Source organism: Aotus nancymaae, unplaced genomic scaffold, assembly GCF_030222135.1.
Source record: "Aotus nancymaae isolate 86718 unplaced genomic scaffold, 86718_ANA_hifiasm-v0.15.2.pri h1tg000012l, whole genome shotgun sequence".
In the NCBI taxonomy this organism is placed as follows: domain Eukaryota; kingdom Metazoa; phylum Chordata; class Mammalia; order Primates; family Aotidae; genus Aotus; species Aotus nancymaae.
Genome location: NW_026988423.1, coordinates 18804613 through 18827612, shown reverse-complemented (window position 1 = coordinate 18827612; position 23000 = coordinate 18804613). Strand labels below are relative to the sequence as shown.

Below are 23000 nucleotides of genomic sequence, written 5' to 3'. Positions count from 1 at the left end.
TCTGGCCCCTAAGAGGCAAGGGATAGAGCACGTGAGGTTCTAGGTGCTGGGAGCATTCTAGGAACACTGGCTCAGGAGTCCTCCCCTTTGGGGAGACCTCTGGGCCAGAGCGACATTCTGCTTTCCACTCCAACCACTGCCCAGCTTCCAAGCTAAAAAAAACTTTGCGGTGGTGGGTTAGGGGAGGGAGACAGAGACAGAGACAAAGACAGAGAAAGAGAGAGACAGAGAAAAGACCAACCAAGACAGATGGAGACAAAGACAGATGAAGACATAAGAAGGAAGAGAGAAAATACAAGAAGGAAGTCAAGAAAAGGCCAAGGCACAAAGGACAGGGGCAAAGAGGTGAAGTGAGATGAAAGCAGATTGGGGAGAAATAGAAGGAGAAGAGAAGAGCAAAGCTGAAAAATAAATACCTGCCACCACAGAGACCTCGATGAGAGCACTGAGAGTAAGCGCTGATACCTAAAGCAGGGTGGGGCCTCTCGGGCACAGCCTCAGATGCAGAGACCCAGGCCCAACCTGATTACAGGGCTAGAGAATGGGGCTCAGGGCAGGAGAAAACAAGGCAAGGCCTCCTAAGAACCTTTCCGGCAGGGTGCATGTCTGGGAAGCCGAGGGAAGACAAAAAGGCCCTGAAAATCAGAAATGGCGCTGCCACTATCGGGTTGATCCCATGTAAATATCCTTCCAATAACCCCTTATCTATTCATCCTCAGACAAAAACAAGGGCCAGCAAGGCAGCCCTGAATGTAGGAAGGATGGAAGGAGCAAAGAGGAGGAAAAGGAGACTAGGAGAATAAACATCAGACAGACAGATGTCCCAGCATCCATCCCTCTAGGGCACCATTCGTTTCCTGCTAAGAGCGTCATCCTCGAGCTCTGCAAAATCAGGTGGTGGCATGAGAGAGGGTATGTGTGGAAGAAAGCACCCTATGCTGAGACAGAAAAATCATCGAGAGAGAGAGAGAAGGAAGAAGCTTATTACATAATTTCCACTTTCTTCCCTCCACCCTCAAAGTAATGTTCTATCTGACAGGCTCCTCTCTGAGGGGGGAAAAATGACAAATCCAATCCAAAATTCAACAGCCTGTGTTCTGTTCAGAGAGCACACAGTGTACTGTACAGCCCATAAAACTCCAAACAGCCTCCAGACACTGCCGCAATCGTCCTCCATCAAAACACTTTGTCTTGCATACAAAAATAAGATACAGCGCTGAACAGAATACAAAATCAGCCCATTACAGTACAGGGAGACTGCTACTTAGCAACGAGGGGGCTCTAAAGCCTCGATGCTCTACAGGAAGCAAAATCTGTCGAGCCTGTTGGGCAAATGATAAACATTAGCAGTATTAAAAAACACAAAAGCCATGTAAATGGATAGACATAATGTGGAAACGAATTTATAGAATAAATTGGGATGGGGGGATTTGCGGGGTGGGAGGAGAGGCTGGGATCCAGAGGGGTAGAAAGAACGAGCTTCCCCAACCCCTGCTAAGGCACCATATGGAGATAGAGACATGTGTATTTGAGGGCAGGGACATGTGAACCCCCTCTTCACACAGGGGCTGAACCGGTGAAAACACTGTTTAAAACCATGACCTGCCATGAACTTTCCCAACTTTCTCGGTTCAGCTGGCCTGACTAGGGCCGGGGTACCCAGGCACGCATAGCCTCAGCACTAAGGTGGCAGTTATGTGGGGGACTTATCTGCCCTGGGGCTAGCATCGCACCCAGAACCATCATGGAACCTGATACTTGCTGTAAACAAAATCCCTGGCCAAAAAACAAAACCCAAAAAAAAAAAAAAAAAAAAAAACAACCCAGACAACAAAACCCAAAACACCCCATCTGGGCTGGAAAATCAGTATATTTCATCAGGTAAAGGGGAAAAATACTCTGGCTGTGAATCAGCAGCAGGGTTTCGGATCTCAGCCAAAACAGGAGCTAAAAAGCAAAACCATATTCTTCTGGTCTCAGTTTAAGCTCTTGAGGCAGAATGCGAGAAGGGGCGGGGGTGGGGGTGGGGGGGGACCTAGGATGGGTGGGGGGCAGAGTAAAAGGGGAGAGGAAAGAAATGTATTTTTCATCAGCCAGTGTATAATTTATAAACAGCATTAAACAGTTTTTGTTTTCTTTCTCCTCTCTCCCGTGTACGGGCTTGGACGGTAGTCAAGCCTGCATTAATTTCTGCTTTGGGTACAGTGTGTTCTTGGAGACGCATCTGCAAGCGATCATAAACTCGCTGGAATGCTGGCAGAACATCCAGACCTGCCGGCAGGCCAGTGACGACACCACTCTGGGAAAAAGTTCGGGAAGCAAGCCAAATTCAGAGTAGGGAGAGAGAGAAAGAGAAGTGTGTTCAAGAGCGAGCTGGGGGAAAGTGGCTCCCTTCACCCTTTCCTCTCTCTGCATCCACATCACCCATGCGGACCGAAGGGAGGGCAGCCTAGCCTCTGAGACACCCCCATCTGATCTTCTCCACTTCCTTGACCGGAAAACCAAAGGTGCCCCGCATAAGGCATGTGGACGGAGTGGAGAAACCTGAGCAAAGTCTCTTCCTGGTGACCTCCCGGGTTTGCCCTGATGGTAGGAAGTTAACCAGAAGGGAAAGCTGGTACTGACTGGAGAGGGGGCAGAGGGTGCATGGATTGGCCATGGGCTCTCACAAGCCTGGGCAGCCCCCAATCTCCTGTCCTGAGCAGACACCTAATCTGGGAGGAGAGAGGTGAACAGGAGGAGAGGCAAGGTGAGGGGAAGCCATCTTTGGACCCAAAGGCACCTCTCCAATCATCAAGGTGGGGACCACCTCACAGCGTCTCCTCCCAGTCACAGGGAATTTTCCAGCTACCTCTCTTCCCCTACCTTCTATGTCTTGGAGAAGAAGAAACTGAAACCCATAGCTCAGTGCTCCAAAAAAGAAATAAATAAATAAAACAGAACAAGGACAACCCACAGATCTTTGCCACCTTGTAATGTTTTTTTTTCTTTCTTCCATCCGACCATGGCAGAGGAAAGCATAAGAGATCCAATCTGGCGGACCCCTCCAGCCCTTTTCCCTGCCAGAAGGATGACCGAGGTCCCAGGTGATATGCCCCAGCCACTCCATGCTGCTGCTGAAATCAGAAAGTCTGTCGGCGAAAGCCCTCATTCTTTTCCCCATGGTTCTGACTTTGGGGAAGAGCCTCATCGCAGGAACACTTCTCAATAGCCAAGCTCACAGTGCCTGACAAGAGTAAGAGAGAAGTGGGAGGATAGGGCCTGCCACCTGGCAGAATGGGGCCACATGGCCCTAACCAGCGCAGAAGGCACAGGCCTTTCTACACTCCAGCCACACCCCAACATAGACGGCCAGTCTTCATGTTCTCCAAGGAGCTTTATTCATCTTGTATTCTAGTCTCGTCTATATCAAAAAGCCCAAAAGTCCCTTCTATTCCAGGCACAAAAATATGTCACCCTCCTATTCCTTCAGTGGCTCTCCAGTGCGTCAGGGAGAATACAGATCATTTTGCCACTCTTTCCAGTTTTACCCCATCCATCTCTTCTAAACCCTGCCCTCTCCTCTCTCCCCACAGGCCCAGCCTACGCTCGCAGGTTACACCACCCAGCTCCATAGGTGGCTTGGGCTTCCCCAAACTGAGACCTTTCAAAATGCCATTCTGTTATCCTTTGGCACAAAACACCCTTCTACTCTGAATTTCTCTGAGAATTCTTGGCACGCTGCACACACTACCATCTTGTGTGATGACTGTATAGTCATACTGATCTCCTTCTTTAGACTTAAGCTCCTTGAGGGCAGACATGCGGGTAGCAGTCTTCACTGTTAAGAGCACAGAGCCTGACACACAATTCGTGCTTATTAAACATCCTCTAGCTCCAAAAATGAATGACACTCCCAGAATAGGAACAAGCCACGTAAATACTCAAACCCTAAGCATATGCAGCCAAGTCAAAAATAGGGGCAAGCAGTTCTAGGCGAGCTCACTTATAAGCCACCAGGACACTAAGTCAAGCTGTGGGAAATACTACCTAATGGGAAACCTTACACTGGCCAATCTCAGAACCACCTTGAGTCACTGCATGTGTCTGTGGTCTCTGCATGGACATCTCAGAGCTAGGAATCACTTCTCATGTTACAACAAGGAGTGCCAAAGAGACAGTGGATCTACAGATGCTTCAAGTCAGATCCCCACAAGGCATAAGGTAGCAGAGGGTGAGGAGGGAGGTTTCAGTCTTCCTGGGACACAGGAAGGGGAGGGGCCGCAGTCCTACACCCAAGCTTCACCCTCCACCAGGGTCAGCTTTGCAAAGCCTTGGAGGCCATTTCTCTTCCCACCCCAAGCCTCTTCCCAATACTCAAACCTTTCTGACACCCTCAAAACCACCTCTGAGAATACAGGGCCTGGCCAGATCATCCCATTAGTTAATGAGTTAGGTTGTTGTGGGTTAAACTTATTGTGATCGTCAGGTATATCTCATAAACACTTGATTAGTTAACACATCAAATTGAAATTAAAACTTCAATCAAACTGAAATTCACTACTACCATTTAGGGTCTTTAAAAAAAAAACCCTAAAAACAGAAAGTATGGGAGAGAGAAAAAGGGAAGGCACTGTCTCTCAGAAGGGTCTCCTATACGGCAAACTTCTAATTAAACAAATTGTCAATTTCAACACAATGAAAACTGATTTAGGAGTGTAAATTTAGTATTCTAGTCACTGAAAATAAGACCTGCATTGTCGATCTCCTACAGGCTGATTCCATCTGATAGGGAAATGAGGAGGAGAGGAGGAAGAGAGCGAGAGAAAGGAGGAAAAACGGCAAAGGAAGAACAAGCCAGAGCGCTGTCTCCTTTTCAGAAATGACATCTCTGCTGAATTTAATGCAGCCTATTCTCAAGCATCGGAGAAACTCTTTTCTTGCCTCCTCCTTCACCCCACCCCAACCAGATTAGAAAAAAAAATTAATCGTGTATGATGACAAACTTGGCTCAGCACTCACTGTACATACTGTACCCACAAGTCTGGCTCCCAGCCAGGCCTGGCCTGGAGCCAGAACTACAATAACAAACACAGGCGATGCTAGCCAAGAGGGGGTGGGGCAGCACGCAGAGCTAGCCAGGAAGTGAGCGCTGTTCAGCTCCACTGAGCAGAAGAAAACAGCAGGAATGTGCCGGTGCAGGGCAGCAGCATCTGGGGGCAACTACGACCCCTATCCAGATCCTGGACTTGCTCCTCCAGTCTGCCCCTTTTGAAAAAAAAAAAACATGCCCCCCAGGGTTCTGAAGCAACTACTGTTCTTCCAGGCTGTAGGCTGCTTCAACCCTTGGTCATCATCTGTGAAATGGGTCCACTCTACAGACCTGGTGCACCCATTCTCACTGTCAGCTTTCTTCATGGAGCCTTCATAATAGAGAAGCAGGAAAACCTCTCATCATCTAATTCAGCATGTCTTCTAGAACATCACCTAGCTCTGTTTTCAGGCATCTGGCAGTAGGCATCAGAACATGTAAACCACTGCTGGAATCTGTAAGCAAACCCAGTGCTACGAGCCCAGCCCTCTGACCCCAACTCCCTCAACAAGGCCAGGTCACTCCAGAGGCCCCCAGGGCCTGTTTAACAGGGGCCAAATAATTCAGGAAGTGGTCTAGCCTCACTAAGCCCCTTGTGCTATTTTATTTTTAAGACCTCTCAGCACGAGGGTGAGGAGTATGCTGGACAACAGAAAAAAAAAAAAGAATAGAAGTATCAGACCGTAGGTCGTGAGCTACCTGCAAGGGTGGATTAAAACACGACTATGACTCATCGCACCTGCCTAATCATCAAATCATTCTTTCCAAGGGCACTGGCAAGTGACTAGCAAAGGGACAAATCATTTGACACAATCAGCCTTCAGTGCCCAGTTAAGATAGGCATAGAAAGGAAAACTAGGAAAACAGGACCCAACTCCCAAAGCCTCTGGAGCAGCCATATGAGATCAGGGGACGTGGAAGCGGCATCTCAGGTGGGACCAAAGTCAGCTTCCCCAGGGAACTGCCAGCTCCAGATGGGGGTTGCGCAAAGTCACACTCTTGTCTAAACTGGGGACGCCAGGTCCACCCGGCATGAGTATGCAAGCGGTCCTTTCCTCTCTGCAGCTGCTCCCACCAGCCCCACCAATGCTGCTGATGCGTGATTCACAGCAGAGACAGTGGCTAACGCACACTTGGTCACACCGCCTGGAAGAGGGATACGATACGAGCCAGGGGGCTCCTGGCTGACTCCCTGCCCTCCCCCCACTGCCCCGCACAGTGAGTCCTTGGGACATAAACAGTCCCTACCACAGGAAGGCCTCGTCTGGAAAGTGGAGTTTCCTAGAGTCATTCATTGGCCTCCCAGGCTGCATCATTCACTCAGCAAATACTTGTTGGCTCCAATAATGTGCCAGGCAGTGTGCTGGACACGATGGGGACAGGATCTGTCCCATTACATGTGAGGCACGGTGGTATGTATCCAAGGTGAGCCTCACAGCTTCTCTAAGATAGCGTTAAATGTTTTCATTTTACAAATGAGGATACTGAGGCTGTAAGAGCTTATGGTTCTTGCCCCAGATCACATCAGCAGTAGGTAGGTGTCCAAGGTTCCTTCCACCACGTAACCCCGCCTCCCCAGTAGGGGAGATAAGGCAAGTCCATAAATAACCATAACACAGAAGACACACTGCACACAACGATAGCTTCAAATAAATAAATATGGGCACAGAGAAGACACAATTGCTTCTGGCTGGAGGTGGGAAACAGCTGGGGTTGGCATCATGGAAGGGACCTTGGAAGATCTAGGAAGATGGAAGATAGGTTATTCCAAGCAGACAGAATGGGGTGAGCAAAGCCACAGAACTCAGAAAGCAACAAGCCCATAAAGCAAACCAAGAAGATGAGTCTGGCCAGAACCCTAGACTCAAAGAAAGAGCAACAAGAAAAGACGCTTACTGGGGCTGAGAGGGCAAAGAGGCTTCACCAACAAGCTAGAAGTGCACTGCCCCAAAAGTGCCCAGCACCACCCAGGGGTCTAGGGCAGGAAGCAAAACAAGTGGCAGCCCCACACTTTGCAGTAAGGCAGTGATGAGCTAAAGCAGAAAAGAATGAGGACCAAGAAAGTAAAAGAGGGGTAGACAACCTGGTGGGCAGACAGTTCATGAAAGCTGCCACATCCTGAACCTTAAATAGCATACAAAGCTGAAGGGAAGCACAAAGATACAAGGCGTAAGTCATCAAAACAGAAGAAAACGTGTACGTGAGCGCCAAGCAGATGCGGATGCAGGAATGCCTGGACTCAGGGTGCTGGACCGAGGGGAGACAGGGGGCAGGAGGAGGATGACTGGGTGGAGCCAGAGGCAGGGTAGGGAGGGCCCCCAGGAAGGAGGACCAGAATGCACGAAGACATGGGGACAGCAGACACGCCAAGACAGGCAGCTGCCAGCTACCTGGTGTGGACAGATCCCTGTGCCTGGAACTGAGCAGAATGGGAAATGAGAAGGAGTTAGGACATTTTAGAAAGGGCCATGAGGGCCATGAGACCACAGTGCAGAACCACATGGGCCCTGCAGCAAGGCAGTGGTGAGCTGAAGCAGAAAATGCGACCGAGCACTTCATGACTGTACCGGAGATAGGCTCGGGGAGAAAGAGGGTGCAAACACCCAGGCAGGCAGGGAATGAGCAGAGGGGGACACGCCCTCGGGGCAACAGGCTCAGAAACAAGGATGAGGGAGGAAGGTGCAAGCAGAAACCACTGACATTTATTAAATGAAAGCTGTAGGCCAGGGGCTTACTATAGATGCCTTCAACATATATTCTATCACCTAATCCTCCAAAAAATTATATAAGTTAACAACACCCGCACTTGACAGATGCAGAAACTGAGGTTCGGAAGATGAATGTGGCTAAGGTCACACAGCACAAACAGGATTTGAACCTTCGTCTGCCCAACCCCAAAGCCCATTTCCCAAACACCAAACTGCCTGGAGGGCCAGTTTCTGGAGCCAATATGGGGAAAGGAGAGGCAGGCCTCGACCTACATGAGGAGAAAGCAAAACCAAATGAAAGCACAGCCCTCTTCCTCTCCCCTGAAAAATGACTCCAAGGTTGGAAGGCAAGGGAATGAAAGGGAAGAGAACATGCGCCTGGCAAAGGAGAGTTGAGGCCTCTACAGCTACAGTCAGGTGACCTAAGCCTCAATGCCATCAGACCTGCTACCTTCCCTCCACCAAGAACACCCGGGCATGCCAAATGCCGGCTGCTTCTCCCCACTCCACACCTTGTGGGGCAGAGCAACTTTGCCCAAACATGAGCAAAATTACCAGCAGTCACACAGCCGACCTCGCTAGAATTGGATAAAATTAACTTGCAAAAGACAGCACGCTATAACTAGCTTTGTGTTCCAACCTTTCTATATCTGTTTAATTAAAGGCTCCTGTATAATGTGAACCCAATAGTCAGATTCATTAGACGGTGAGAACCTAATTCCACAACTGTTTCGCTAATGAAACTGCAGTCTACTTTGGAAGGTAGATCACATGGGGCACTGGTTGCCAGTGATGCCTGGGAAACCCATGAGAGCTTGAAGGTGGGTTCATCCGGGGTGGCCCTGCCATCAGGATGGATCTTCTGTGTCAGGAGCCTGGAGGGATAGTCCAGGGAACAAGATGGACCATGGCCCCAGCTGGCAGTGGTGATGTGCAGGCCACAGCAGGCTCTGAGTAGCGGTGAAGGCAGACAGGAGGTGGTTGCCTGTACCTGAACGGGCCACTGAGGCCACCTTGCCTACCTGAATGAGCCAGTAAGTGCATTCTCAGCCGCAAACTATCCAGGAACCGCTTCCCGCAGAGCTCACACCCGTACGTCTTCATCCCACTGTGCAGCTTCCTGTAAGGGAAAGGAAAAGAGAGGTTGCTGCTGCTCTGGCTGGAAAGGAGGCAGGGCCATCTCCTACCTGGGTGCTTGGCAACCATCCCTCTGGCAGGTGACAGGTGGAAGGGAGCAGGAGGGCATCAATGGAAACACATCCCTGGATCCTCTGACAGTATAAATCTCGCCCTCCACCCAGGGACTGCTGCCCGTGAAGGACCCATTTTTGGTCTTGTCCACAGGCTTTACCACTGGCACATGGACCAAGAAAATAAATCAGATCCAATTCCAGAAGGAGGAAGGATGAAACACCCAGGACAGTCAGGCAGACATAATGCTCACTGTCAAACTAGCACAGACCTCATAGGAGGCCCCGAGCCTCTGCTCACCTCTGTACAGCACTGCCGTCCCCTGTGGAGGCTGCGCACAAGCATGTTGGACCCAGGAGGGCCACACCTGTATCTTTTCTCTCTCCTAGCTCCAACTCCCATTACAGTGAGTGGCATGAAGCAGGCTCTGAATAAGCCTATGAAAAAACTGATGACCTTATAGACACAAGATGCTTCTTTCTCTGGCATCCAGATGTTCTTAGGACTGCAGTGACCCACCCCAACACGCACACCTTTCCCCTAAGGCTCGGCCTCAGAAGTGTCTTCTCTCATCTTGCCCCAGCAGAAAGCAGAGTTTCAAGAAACCGGATAACATCATTCTATAGACGTAGGGTGGTCATAGTCATCTGTGGCTCTTGATACACATTCTCTTGTTTTGCCATCACTATGATTCTGTGAGGTGGGCTGGGACCATGTTATCACCCCGGGGAAGACCGAGGTTCCAGTAACAACTGGTCACAGGCCCAACCTGCAGCAGTGCTCCCATCCCAACTCCCAACGCGGGGCCTCTACCACCAGACCCCTGGCTCAGTCATGAGCCAGCTTGGGAGCTGGTAAGAGGCAGGGAGCCGAGCACTGGGGAGAGGCTCCAAGCTGCCGCCCACCCACACTCCTGTTGTCAAGCCCGTACATGCTATTGCTGGATCCAGGATCCAGCCTCCACCTCCACCCCAGTCTCCGCGCCATCCCTGCAACTTCCCCAGGGGCCTTGGCCCTCAGGACAGGGCAGGCAAGGCAGCCAGAAGCAGGATCTGTGGGAAGTAGAGCAGGCAGAAGGGAAAACAAGGCCTTCTATCTGCATCAGAATGTTGACGTGTTAAGACCATAGTAAAAGGGTGGAGAGCTGGTACTGATCACAGATAAAACTGCAAGTGGGGAGAGGGAGTATTACACACTCAAGCTGGCAGCATCTAGGCGGTGGCAAAACTGAGCCACCCACTGCCACCACCATCCAAGTCCCAGAAGGAGAATGCAGCAGTGTGTCAAGACCATGTGGGGCACCCAGGTGAGCCTCCTTAGCACCAGTTCATGGGCTCCCACAGCATGAGGACCAGCATTCGCTGTCGACTGTACGCAGCCTTCTGATAGGGATCACACACAGTTCTCTCGGCAAAACTCTTTCTCAATCACGTTGTTTTGTTTGCTTGCTTTCCCTTTCCCCACTTGCCAAAGACAAACGATTTCTCAATCACAAATACACACACACACACACACCCCCTTATCTATGACACTGTAAGGGTACCCGCCCACGATGTTCTCTTGCTCCTTGCCATGCTGATCCACCCAAATTGAGAAATATTAACAGTACAAAACATTTTAACTGAACATTCTTAACTCTAAATATATTTCACAATGTTGGGCACTGGGACATGTCCTAATAGCATTTTGGACGAAGTATCTTTTAAACTACGTACCTCGGTATGTGAGCGCATGCAAACACACACGATAGTGGAGTATTCCTGTCACTTGCCTGGGGATGAGAGATACTTGCTTTTCTAAGAGACGTTCTATAGAGTGGCAAAGGCTCTATTCACAAGGGGTTCAGCAGGTGAACTTCTCACACAGAATCATGGTAAAGTCTGGTGGATAGCAACATAGGGTTTCAGTTGATTTTCATCCTCTTCTTCGCAGGGGATTTGTTAGCTCCCGGTGTGCCCACTTCTCAGGGGTGGCTGTCATGAGAGACAGGAGGATGAACACCCATTTGGATTTGTTTTCCAAAAGGGCACTAGAGTGACTGGTCTTCAGAGTTGGAAGCCACCACCAGGCTAAACTCCCATCTGGCACTCCCATCTCTTCTCCCTGAGGGTTCTAGAGCAAATCCCTCGCATGATAAGCACTCTTAGTTTGGGTAACACCCTTGCCTTTTCTCTAGGTATGAATGGATTTGTCTGGCATTGGTGGAAGTGGCTTATCTTGGCCGACTGGATCAGCTTGGTGTGAAAGGTGACAGGCACTTGCCATTTTACTACGGAGGTGACAGGGTACAGAGAAGAACGCTCAGCCAGTGGCCAGACGACCTGCATCCTCCACCTGACGTGGCCATTAACCTTGGACAAAGTCATGCTATCACAATCTCTCTGCATGTCATCACCTATAAAGTGCTGTAGATCACATCTAATATTTACAATAGAGACAAAATTATCATTCCAAAGTCTTACCCGTATCCTTTTACCTGGCCTCTAAGGCGGTCCTCTAAGGGGCACTATTATTCTCCCTGAGCCACGTCCCACTCGTTACTGGGCACTGTGAGGTCCTCTGACACTGAGGCAGCCAGGCTAGGATTGCCCAAGCAAACCTCCAGACCCAATCCCAGCAATCTAGTTATTTAAAACCTAATCCAAGTGGCCTGAGTCTTCTCCTTTTCTCACTTGCTATTTATCTTTCAATGAAAGAAATTTCCAGAAATTACCAACAGCCTATCCTTGGAATGACTCTGTTGTCATGCATTTCTCCACCTTCAGAGATCCTATCCTGGCTATTCCTTGGGGTAAGGTCACTGCCCTGCAACTGATCCACCAACTCAGTGCCCCACACAGGTTACCAGAGATGAATATGGTGTCCATGTGATTCCACATGAAGTACAAAGGCAAGGTCTTCCCTCACTGGCAGAGAGACCTGGGCAAAGCACACAAAGTTCATTAGAGAAAAAGGCAACAACCTCACAGGCCTGGAAGTTCAACAGAGCCCAGCACTAGTTTGCTCACATCTCTAATTCTTGTTCATATACCAAAGGAAGAATGTGGAAAAGTGAAGGCTTCTCCTAATTCAAAGAAAATAATGGTGGAGAATTTCAGTGCAGACCTGGCTTCAGAGAGACCTGGCTACCGGCAGACTCTCCATGGCACAGTCTGCAGAACAGCCAATGTGGAAATAGAATTCCAACTGGTTCCCGGAGCAAAAGTGCAAATTCGTGTGAACTCACAGTCTATTCCCTCTTTAGACCACAACCTCCCACCACCACCATCACCACATTATGCAACTGCAAAGCATTTAGATCAAAATGGAAATTCTATCCACCTCCTTCTTCCTTACCACACACACTCATATCTTCCCAATCCAGTCCTATCTTTTCATAAGGTCTAATTGCACGTGGCCATCTGAGATTGTCAGCCTCCACTGGGACAGGAAAGGAAGACATCTGGGGACATTTTTGCACCTTTCTATACACTGCTTTAGTTGGTGGTAGAGTTTTCACACTCTCCTCTGAGAAGAAGCCACCTTGCTGAACACCATTTTGAAAGTAACCCAGTTCTAGTATGTCCCACGCATCTCCATCCTATACTCAGTGGAAATTCCATTGCCCCTATACGCTTCAGGTCCTCGTTCTCCATTCCTGGGGAACAGACTCAAGTTCTCTGCAACTCTTAGTGGCTCATTAGGTAAACTCACCTTGCACGTAACAGAGTTTTACTTATGTCCAAAAAGACAAAGAACACATTAATCTCTAACAAGTTTCTGTTTTCTCAAGAAAGCTGAATCATTATGAGAAATTCGAGCTAAACAAAACTGAACCTTTTAACAAGTAACTGAAGAGTTCATTCCTTCTCACTGGTTTTCAACCACACAACTCTCACTAGTAAAACCAAGCTAGCAAGATACAAGCTCATCATTTGAACCATTTCTGTGGTACTGAGAGTCTGAAAACTCATAAAGATTTCATCTGGTTTTAGAGTGCAAATCCCATAATGGCAGAGACCAGGCCTAGACTTCCTTTCCTCATAAGGCTTCATTCAAAAGGAACTGGTCAAGGATGCTGTAGAAATCCCTGTGTAAATTGGCATCTATGGCATTCCTTTGCTCATCCTAACAATATTCCAAGTACAACAACTTCACGGGTGGCTTCCAATATAAAACTGGACCCTGTCCTGTGGCTCCTAAAGTCCATACAAGGAAGACTAATGGCTACTGCATAGAGGCATGAAGCCTTAGCTTTAGACCAACCTGTCATCTTCAGGATAAGCCTTTATCAACCGAGAATAAATGGTAGCAAGGAGAGACCCAAGCCATACTCCATCCTCCCTACCCTCAGCTTCCAAAGAGAGCTGACCACAACAGCTGAGCCCTAAGGGGGCATCCACCATGTCTACGCTCCGCAGGGTAAGCTCAGCCTGCTTCCATCCCATGCAGCCAGGGACCAAGGGGAGAAGGCTACAAGAAGAACCCACTGCGCTAGCAGGTGTCAAGGGGAAAAGCCCAGCAGCCCTGGCTGGCTGAGAGAGAGGGGTTCACATCTGAGCACTGCCAATGCCACATTTCTTCCCAGGTTCCTGAGCCCAGGGAAAAAGGCTCAAGCTGGAGCAGACCAACAGGCAGGGAAGGTTTAGAGAGAGAATCCTCAGTTCCAATAATTCAAGGGTTGAAATTGTCTGACCTGTGAGTTTTGCTGAGCAGACCCCCACAGGGAACTAGGACCTGTAATTGGGAAAAATGAATGGGAGGGTTCCACAGCTGGAATACCCACTGCTCTCTCCCACCTTTGAATGAGGAAAAATAAAGTGGGAAATCTATCCTGTAAGGGCATTTATAAGATAATGTTGTCCTTGTTTTCAGCCTAACTGATCCATCCTCTGAAACAACACTTGGACCAGATCAATGCAGTACGTAAGTACATAGGTCCTTCCACCTCACCCTATGGTAGGTCTGAGGTCTCTCCACATGCAAAAGTCACCCAATGCTTTGGGCTCTTGCTTTCTGATCCTATGACCATCAATTTGACCTTCTCAGTGCATCAAAGGGGTACTCAATAGATAGGAAGCAGATGGGAGATTCTGTAAGATCCAAACCATGACCTAAACTATCATCTCCTCTCCAAAAAGTCTACCGCCTCCATGAGAACCATCACTCTCCAAGATCATCGACTTACCCAGCCATCATGCAAACTTCCTGGTCCTCTCGAGCAGGACCTGGGAAGTTGGTGCTGACACGCAGCCTTGGGCCCCACGTGGGGACAGCATAAGGTAGGTCGCTTGATGGAGCTCTGCCAATGCTCTCAGCCTCAAAAGCAACCGACTACTAAGCTCGGTGATAACAGACCCTCACCATGGCCTCATTCACCTTTCCAAGTCGACACAGAATTGAGTAAAGGAAAAGCTTATGTACTTTAGTAATAGTCTCACTCTTCCTCCTTAGACCTTTAAGTAAAAAACACACTTGCAACATCTATTTCCCTTTCATTCAAATGACAAAGGAAAAGTGAAATAGTCAATGGCATTCTGTGCTCTAATTTTAAGAGGAAGGAGTGAATGAAAAGTTAGGAGGCTATCAGTACTTCCTCCCCAAAGCCAGCTTCCATGGAGACTGCAGAGTGTTTCCATATTCAGTCCATTCTCCTGTGCTTTCTTTTTTTAAAAAATTGTTTTTAATAGAGACACGGTCTTGCTATGAGACCCAGGCTGGTCTTGAACTCCTGGGCTCAAGTGATCCTCCCACCTCGACCTTCCAAAGTACTGAGATTACAGGCGTGAGCCACTACACCCAGCCTAATTCTCCTCTATGTTCTTTTTTTTTTTTTTTTTTTTTTTTTTGAGACGGAGTTTCGCTCTTCTTACCCAGGCTGGAGTGCAATGGCGCGATCTCGGCTCACCACAACCTCCGCCTCCTGCGTTCAGGCAATTCTCCTGCCTCAGCCTCCCGAGTAGCTGGGATTACAGGCACGCGCCACCGTGCCCAGCTAATTTTTTGTATTTTTAGTAGAGACGGGGTTTCACCATGTTGACCAGGATGGTCTCGATCTCTTGACCTTGTGATCCACCCGCCTCGGCCTCCCAAAGTGCTGGGATTACAGTCGTGAGCCACCGCGCCTGGCATTCTCCTTTATGTTCTATGTGTCTTTTTGTGAGAAAGGAATACTCTGGACAGAGCCTGTTCTACTAGTGGATTCCACCCTAAGCCAGAACATGCTATTCACAGGGCATCAGGGATACTCTGGGGAATGTTCCCTTCCTTCTAAGGGTGACATAATATCTTCCCAAGGAATGTCTCTTAAGGCCACCAAAAGGGCCACATTCCAGGCTAAGTAGGCCATTAGTCACACCCAGTGTCATTCTCCTTACATATTTTGTAGGAATATTAAGTTCAAGATTCAAGACAAAGCCATTTGTAAGTTCCTTAAGACCATACACTCTGTGGGGGCAAGAACTATGTCTTTATCTCTTCTTTTATGGCCTCAGCACTGATTCAGGCAGCGAAAACAGACATACGAGAAGCTATGCTAGTGAAGCAATTTCCAACCACCCTAAGACAAACGGATACCTAACCACTAAAATCTATCCCTGGGACTGCCTGGAACCAGAGAGGAGGCCTGGTACCCCAGGGGAGAAAAAGAAGCAATCATTCTAATGTTGGCTAGGGAATGGGTCACTTTCATTTTCTCAAGACATAAGGGAAATTACCCTTTTGCCCACTTTTTTTTTTAATGTTGAGATTAGACAGTCATTTGACAAGCTGTGAATGCTTAGCGGGTATTACCACAAATTATCCTTCTAGCAGTAGAGTTCGTTGCTCCCTGACTAGTCAATATTAATAAACATTACCGAATGCTTTTACAACACAATTTATTTTTTAATACAGCTCTTTATGTATGCCATAAAGTAAATATACCAATAAAAGCCAAGGATTTCAAACAACAGATTAAGAAAAACAACCAAGAACTAACCGAGTGCTAGTTAACACCTTCCATGCTGCAGGTTTTGGGAGGGCACAGCAGGTGCCTCTCTGCTGGGGATCCAGACCAGGAGAGTAATGGAAGACAGTGGCCACTGGTTGTTTTGGAGCTGTTTAAAGGGAGGGGGAGAAAATACTAAACCAGATGTGTTTTCTTAAGAATCACCTTAAAAAAATGTGGTATGTTGACCAGGTATATGTGTGTACATATATATACATTGGGCTGAGTGCAGGAGACCTGGCTTTCACTCCAGCTCTGCAGGTATCCATCAAATGACCTTGGCCAAACCACTTAGTTTCTCTAGGTTTCACCTGATGCCTCTGCAACAGTGCAAAGGTTGAGCTAGATGATGTCTTAGGCTCTTTCCAATCAGGTTTACAAAACTGAAAGGCTGTGGGGCTGACATGGGGCTGTGCTGACTGGATTATATCTCCTGCATAAAGGATCCATACCAGATTCGTCCTCTGAATCTTCACCACTGAGCTCAGAACATAGTAGGGGTTCATGTTTTGTTGAATGAATGAGCAAACAAGAAAGGGAATCAGAAGAGAAAAATAGAGAGGTGGAAAAAACCCTGCCTACATACATATCCAGATACACACACACTCCAGTAAACGAACAGTTTTGTCCCTACTGTCCAAAAGAGAAGCCCTCTATGGAGTTCTTAGAAAGAAAGCCATGCATCCTACCTTGGCCTGGATCAAGGCCAATCTGGAGCTGACCAAAGAGTGAAGGGAACAGTCCTGAGCCTTGAAAATATGAGGAAGGACAATGGCATTCCCGGGGCCATGACCACACCAAGTACAGCACTTTCAGATACGGCTGCCTGCAAGTGCTAAAATACAACGTCAGAAATGGCAAAGGGGCACACTAATCTCCCTGCAGCAACTGTTCGAGGAGGGATCTTCATGGCTGCCGAGCACCGGGAGGCCTGGGCTTCTGGCTGTTACGTAACTGGTCCTTTGTTTTAAAAATACTGAGTTCTCTTAAGTCATTTATTTGAAATATCTCTATCAACAAATTTCACCAAGAACAAAAGTTTTTCATTTGTGCACTGGGCTATAGGATGATCTTATCACACACAATCTCATACAGTCTCTTTCAACAAGGTCTTGGCGTGCTTATCTGTGAAGTTCCTGGTAGCCAAATATGATTGAAATGTTCTATTTATGCTCACTGGATTAAGGAGATGTTGCAAAACTGCACAAAAACCTGGCAGATGTAAGCAAGGTATTACAGCCAGGGCAGTTAAGATCTGAGGGGAAGAGATCAATACATACTTTTGTAGTTTTCTTTCTTTTTCTTTTCCTTTTAAGAGACCAGAAAAGTTGTGCTTTTAGAAAAGGAAGAGGAAAAAATAGTAAAATGCCTTAAGATTTATAGCTTCTCTGAGCTTTTTCCAAACCCAAAACAGGACACCATGATGCATGCTTGATGATGTCAGCCCAAGGGAAACAAAAATAAATCCAAAATATTCTCTCCAGATCCTAAAAGGCCCTATAAGGGAATTAAACTATGGTTATGGATGAACAGGGTTTTTATTCTCCCTCTCCCGTACAAGGCTTTTCACCAGCACGAGTAACCGATTTCTGGGAAAACAGTTTTCAAAAAGCTACAGACTTTTCCTTTATCTCCTTGCTGTGCCTGGACACATGTGGAGGACATGTTGTCTCCTGGCTATCTAGGATCATTTTTATATATTTCCACTGTAGCCAGGAATCCTCAATGCTACCTCCAGATCCCATGGACAAGCCATGGAAACTCAGAGATTGTTGAGAATAACTGAGGTTTATTAAGGGCCTACGAAGAAAGTTTCTCTGGAATTAAACCATTCTGAAAACCTTTTTAATGTATATTGCCTCATTCTTTCTGCTTTAGTACACTGAAAATTAAATTACTTTTCTATGAGGATTCTGAGCTGGAGAGCTATCACTCTAAACATCAATTATGAACTCAAGATAAGAGATTGAGCAGATTACCTGTATGGGCACCAAGTCACATTGTAAATGTTGTTGTCATTTTAATGAAGAAAAAAGGCAAAAGCCAAATAGATATTAGCTGCTTTACTGGTTCTTTCTTCCTTTCTTCTAGTAAAATGCAAAAAAGAATATCTAGTTAATGAGGTTTCGGTTTTTTGCTCTTTTTCTTTTTTTTTTTTTCTTTTAAGATGGAGCCTCACTCTTATCACCCAGGCTAGAGAGCAGTGGTGCAATCTCAGCTCACTGCAACCTCTACCTCCCAAGTTCAAGCAATTCTTATGCCTCAGCCTCCCAAGCAGCTGAGACTACAGGCACGTACCACCATGCCCAGCTAAGTGTTTTCTGGTTTTTTTTTTTTTTTTTTTTGGTATATTTAGTAGAGAGAGGCTTTCACCATGTTGGCCAGGCTGTCTCGAACTCCTGACCTCAAGCAATCTGACTGCCTCAGCCTCCGAAAATGCTGGGATTACAGGCATGAGCCACCATGCCTGGCCTCAACTGAGGTTTTAATCATAAAGATGGTAATGCATTTACAGATCATGTCTGACTTTGAAAGGGTTTCCTGAGGATCATCTCAGCCACCCTGTGGCTGGCCTGGAGAGTGCAGAGCCCATTTTGTGGATGGGAAAACTGAGGCCATATAACTTACTAGTCCATATAAACAGGCAGACATCACCAGACTTCTCAGGATCTGCCTTCACATTCCTACCTAAGCCAGTCTTTCCCTGAAAGGGGCAAGAAAACCAGCAGCTAGAAAGGAGTCACTGAGATTTTCCCAATCTAATCAAATAGAAGCAAGAACAGAGAGGCCTCCAAGGAAAAAAAAGTACATTGAATGATGGCACCCAGAGTCCACTGACAAGCTGGGTCTCACAGGGACTTTATAACTTCCTACAGAAAAGTCAAGACGACTCATGCCCTGCTGCGACTCACTCTATATCTGTTAAGTGCCTACTGTGTGCTGGACTCCAGTGAAGTCAGGTTGCTCCTGAACAACAGTCCATCTACGTAGGTTGTCCATCAACACAATTTTCCATCATCACATTTTATGGATTTCCTTTATAGCATTTAACATAATTTTCAGTTATATATTTTTTTTATTAGTATTCTTTATCTCTACTAGACTGTAAGTTACATTAAGGCAGAAACCACCCACTATAACCTCAGAGTATGCCAGTGTGTGCTGTATAGAGCAGGCATTCAGTATACTTTTCTAAACAGATTTGTTGAGATATTTTCCACATACCATAAAATGTATCCTTGTCAAGTATGTCATTCACTGGCTTGTAGCATATTCATAGAACTGCACCACCATCATCACTATCAAATTCCAGAATATTTTCATCACCCTGAAAAGAAACCTTGTACCCATTAGCAGTCACTCTCCATCCCCCTCAACCCCTAGCCTTTGGCAACCACAAATGTACTATCTTCCTCTACATATTTGCCTGTTTTGAACATTTCATATAAACGGTACCATACGATATGCACCCTTTGGGGTCTGGCTTCTCTCACACAGCATAAGGTTTTCAAGTTTCATTCCTATCATAGCTTGTATCAGTACTTTGTTCCTCTGTATGGATATACCACATTTTGTTTATCCAGTCATCAGTTGATGGACATTTGGTTGTTTCAACCTTTTGGCTATTACGAATAATGCTGCTATGAACATTTGTGTACAAGTTTAATGTGTGGACATATGTTTTCACTTCTCTTGGGTATATACCTAAGAGTGGAATGCCAGCTCATATGGTAACTCTATGTTTAACCTTTTAAGGAACTGCCAGACTGTTTTCAAAGCAGCTGCACCACTTTACATTCCCATCAGCAATGTATGCGGTTTCCAATTTCTCAATACATTTTTGGACTAAGCGAATAAATGAATAAAGATTCCTTCTGCTGTAAAATCCCCCAAAAAAGGGGATACAGTTCTGAGGCTTCTTCGGTAAACTAGCATCTTCATCTGCAGACGTGACATGCTACACTCATGTTTCACAGAAACCCCAAAGAATGCTATTTATATGTAGTTCCTTTTAGAGAGAGAATCAAGTGAAAAATGAAGAAAAGGAAAGAAAAACACCAGACAGCTCAAAGTGGGCGCTACTTTCACATACGCGATTTCAACCCCTACCCTCCAGCCCACGTCTAAACTCAATAATTTAATAATGCACATTCCTTGAACAGATTTAGTTGAAAATAGAAGAGGGATCCCAGCTCAACTGAAGCCGGCTTTGGTTTGGTCAATGGTGAAGGAAACATGATTTGACAGCTCTGCTGTCTCTGGTAGAAAGCTTAAAAATATATTTAATAATAATTAAAACAAAAACGCACAAACAAAAATATCCCAGGCAAGCTCCAGGAGAGGGACCCACGGTGCTGGAGCCTGTTTAGAAGGTTAAGACGAGAACCTCTCTTCCTGGGCTCGTGAGAGTGGGCAGGATATCGCAGAGCGGGCTGCGGCAAGAAGCTCTGTTAAGGGCTCCCCAAACTTCTCTTTCTCCCCCTTTTCTTTTTTGTAAAAGAAGTCAGCCGTATTCCTTTCTGCACAGACTCCTTGCAAAGAACAAACAAACAAAGGCTGGGACAGAGCAAGGCCCTTTGCAAGCTGCAGGTAATTAAAACGGCCTGTAAATGCCCCAGCAGAAAGCACTTCAAAGAGACAGTAATTCCAGCAATGGCCAGTCAAGGCTGTGTGGTGTAAAAATTATGAGTTTTCCCAACAGGGAGCTTTGTGTGAAAAGGACAGGGGTTGGTGGCAAAAGGAGGGTGAGCCACACAGACGAGGTTTACAATTGGTGTCCATGCCCAGTGTGCGTGGGACTCGTGTGTGTGTGTGTGTGTGTGTGTGTGTTTGTGTTTGGCAAACACACAGGCCAGAGAAAGGGGATTGTGTGCATGTGTGTGAGAGCACACATTTATCAAGGCTGAGATGGTCCAAGCGTGTGGGCACAGAGATAAAAGGAAAAATAAAATAAAAGCAACAAATACGAATCCTCTTCCCTGCTGGGGCTCATTTTCATGGGGAAAAGTACCAGGCAGCTTGCGTGTGCCTCTTGCTCCTTACATGCAAGGCTGCCGAGCACACAGGAAATGCATAATACCAGTGACCCCAGGCCCAACAAGCAGTCAAGGCCAAGCAGCGGCTCTCTAGAAACGTCCACACTTTCAGCCTCACAGAGCGACACAATACCCAACAACATATCGCAAGCTATGTAATCTTGAAAGAGAGAATGAAGAGACAGATGCTTAACCTTGACTCTGACTGCATTTGCTAAGTCGCCTGTGCTACCTGCCTGGGTGCCCTGTGCTTAGATGATGCAGTGACTGGTCCATGGCATGGAGGAGAAGAGAGGCTGCAACCTCAATGCACAAGGACGTTGGCCCCACTCTTACAATCCAAAACACAGAAAACCCAAACTAGCACACATCAGTGATCACCAGACCGCAACATCACACATCTGGGATGGAGGGAGGACCTATGACTAGCGTTATTTTTTCTACATTTTTGTGTAATTGTCCTGTAGAAACCTGGCACTTCCAAAAGGACATTTCACTAGGCAAGAGGGTCAGTACCATCCCTAGAAGCCTTCCCCAGCTCCTCCCCTCTGTCCTCTCTCAAAGCAGACCCCCTTTTCCCTCCAGTCCCTATCTTTTGAGTGTGTTTCTATTGGAGCAGATGTACTCACTAGGGTGCATCTGCTTGTTGCTCTGTCTCTCCAGCTGGATGGGCAGCTACATGAAGACAGGGCTTTGCTTCATTCATCTTGTATTCTCAAGCCTTGCGAAGAGCACAGCATTAGTGGTGCTAAAGAAATGTGTTGTGAATGAATGGATGAGTGGTGGGTGCATCTTAGCTGTTCAGTGGGTAATAAATCAATCGGGATTTGGATGGAGTAGAGCGTATTGCTTAGAGCCGGTACCCACAGCTCCTCATCCTCATCAGCCAGCACACGTGCACCCTGTGCACAGGAGCCTCGGAACCTGGGAGGGAAGGTGGGAGCAAGCCCATGCTCACCAAGGCGGCGGAGAAACCAGCGCTGGCCAGGGGCTTTATTTCCCCATAAACAAAATCCTGTTCTGCCTCCTTCACAGCCCCACTCACTAACTCCTCCCTGACATTGCTGGTTTTAAGCCCACACATAAAAATGTCCTTTACTATTTTTATTTAACGAGCTTTCATTTTTCCTCCCCGTTTTTGTAAATGAGAAAGCAAAGCCCACCTCTAATGGGGATGGGGGGGAGGAAGCAGAGTGGAATCATTTTTAAACGGGCCATAACTTTATGAAAAGCTTTCTCCTCCACAATCCCCCCAGCTCCCCCTCCCTAAGTCCCCATGCTCCTCCATCCTCCCTGCATCATCCCTTCCCACCATTCGAAACAAGATGCATGGATTTTGGACATTTGATTACTTTTAAGTATATATTTTTCCCTCAAATAGACTGAATACAATGGTTAGGAAATGTGACAGAAAACTATTCTGAGCCATTTATTGCCTTAATACCCACCTTTGTCCAACAGGCAGTTTTGACAACAGCGATAAATTCCAAATTTATGTCAACAGAGCATATGTTGAACACCTCATTTCTGAGCTAAAGCGGCATGCTGCCCTATAAATCACCGTTCTGTTTGAAATGAAAGTAGATTACAGGCCTGTGTTATTGAGCAGTTAGAGCTATAGTCATATAAATCAGAACTTTTAACTCTAGGCAATCCGTTGTGCAATTAACTAAAGGGTACTTTGTCATTTCAAGGCTTGTGCACAGACTTGGCAGGGCATAGAGCTACTGGGGAAGGGGGTGGGAAGGAAAAAAGTTTTTAGGCAACAGGAAGGTTGTTGGCTGCAGCCTCCACCATACTCCACGCAATGCTTTAACCCCCAACCACCACCGCCACAAGGACCTGCCAAGCCTGAATACAGGCAAAGACAACCTCATAATCAGCATCTGCGACAAAGACAACATCACACTGAGCATTTGTCACCAAGTCACCTCCTGAAACCCAAGTGCCTTTTCAGTCATTCATTAAGCACTTCCTGAGAGCAAGCCAAGAGCATAACATCATCTCAGGTGCTAAAATGATGTCAG

At 47.0% G+C, this 23000-nt stretch overlaps 1 protein-coding gene across 3 annotated transcripts in view; it reads right to left on the bottom strand.

Annotated features, from left to right (window-relative positions):
• Positions 1 to 23000, bottom strand: part of ZBTB16 (zinc finger and BTB domain containing 16) — a 200974-nt gene that overhangs the window by 94031 nt on the left and 83943 nt on the right. For all 3 annotated transcript variants that reach the window (XM_012470486.3, XM_012470484.2, XM_012470485.3), the window contains exon 3: positions 8802 to 8899. In XM_012470486.3, coding sequence (XP_012325909.1) covers positions 8802 to 8899 — 98 coding nt within the window. The remainder of the gene's footprint in view (positions 1 to 8801; positions 8900 to 23000) is intronic.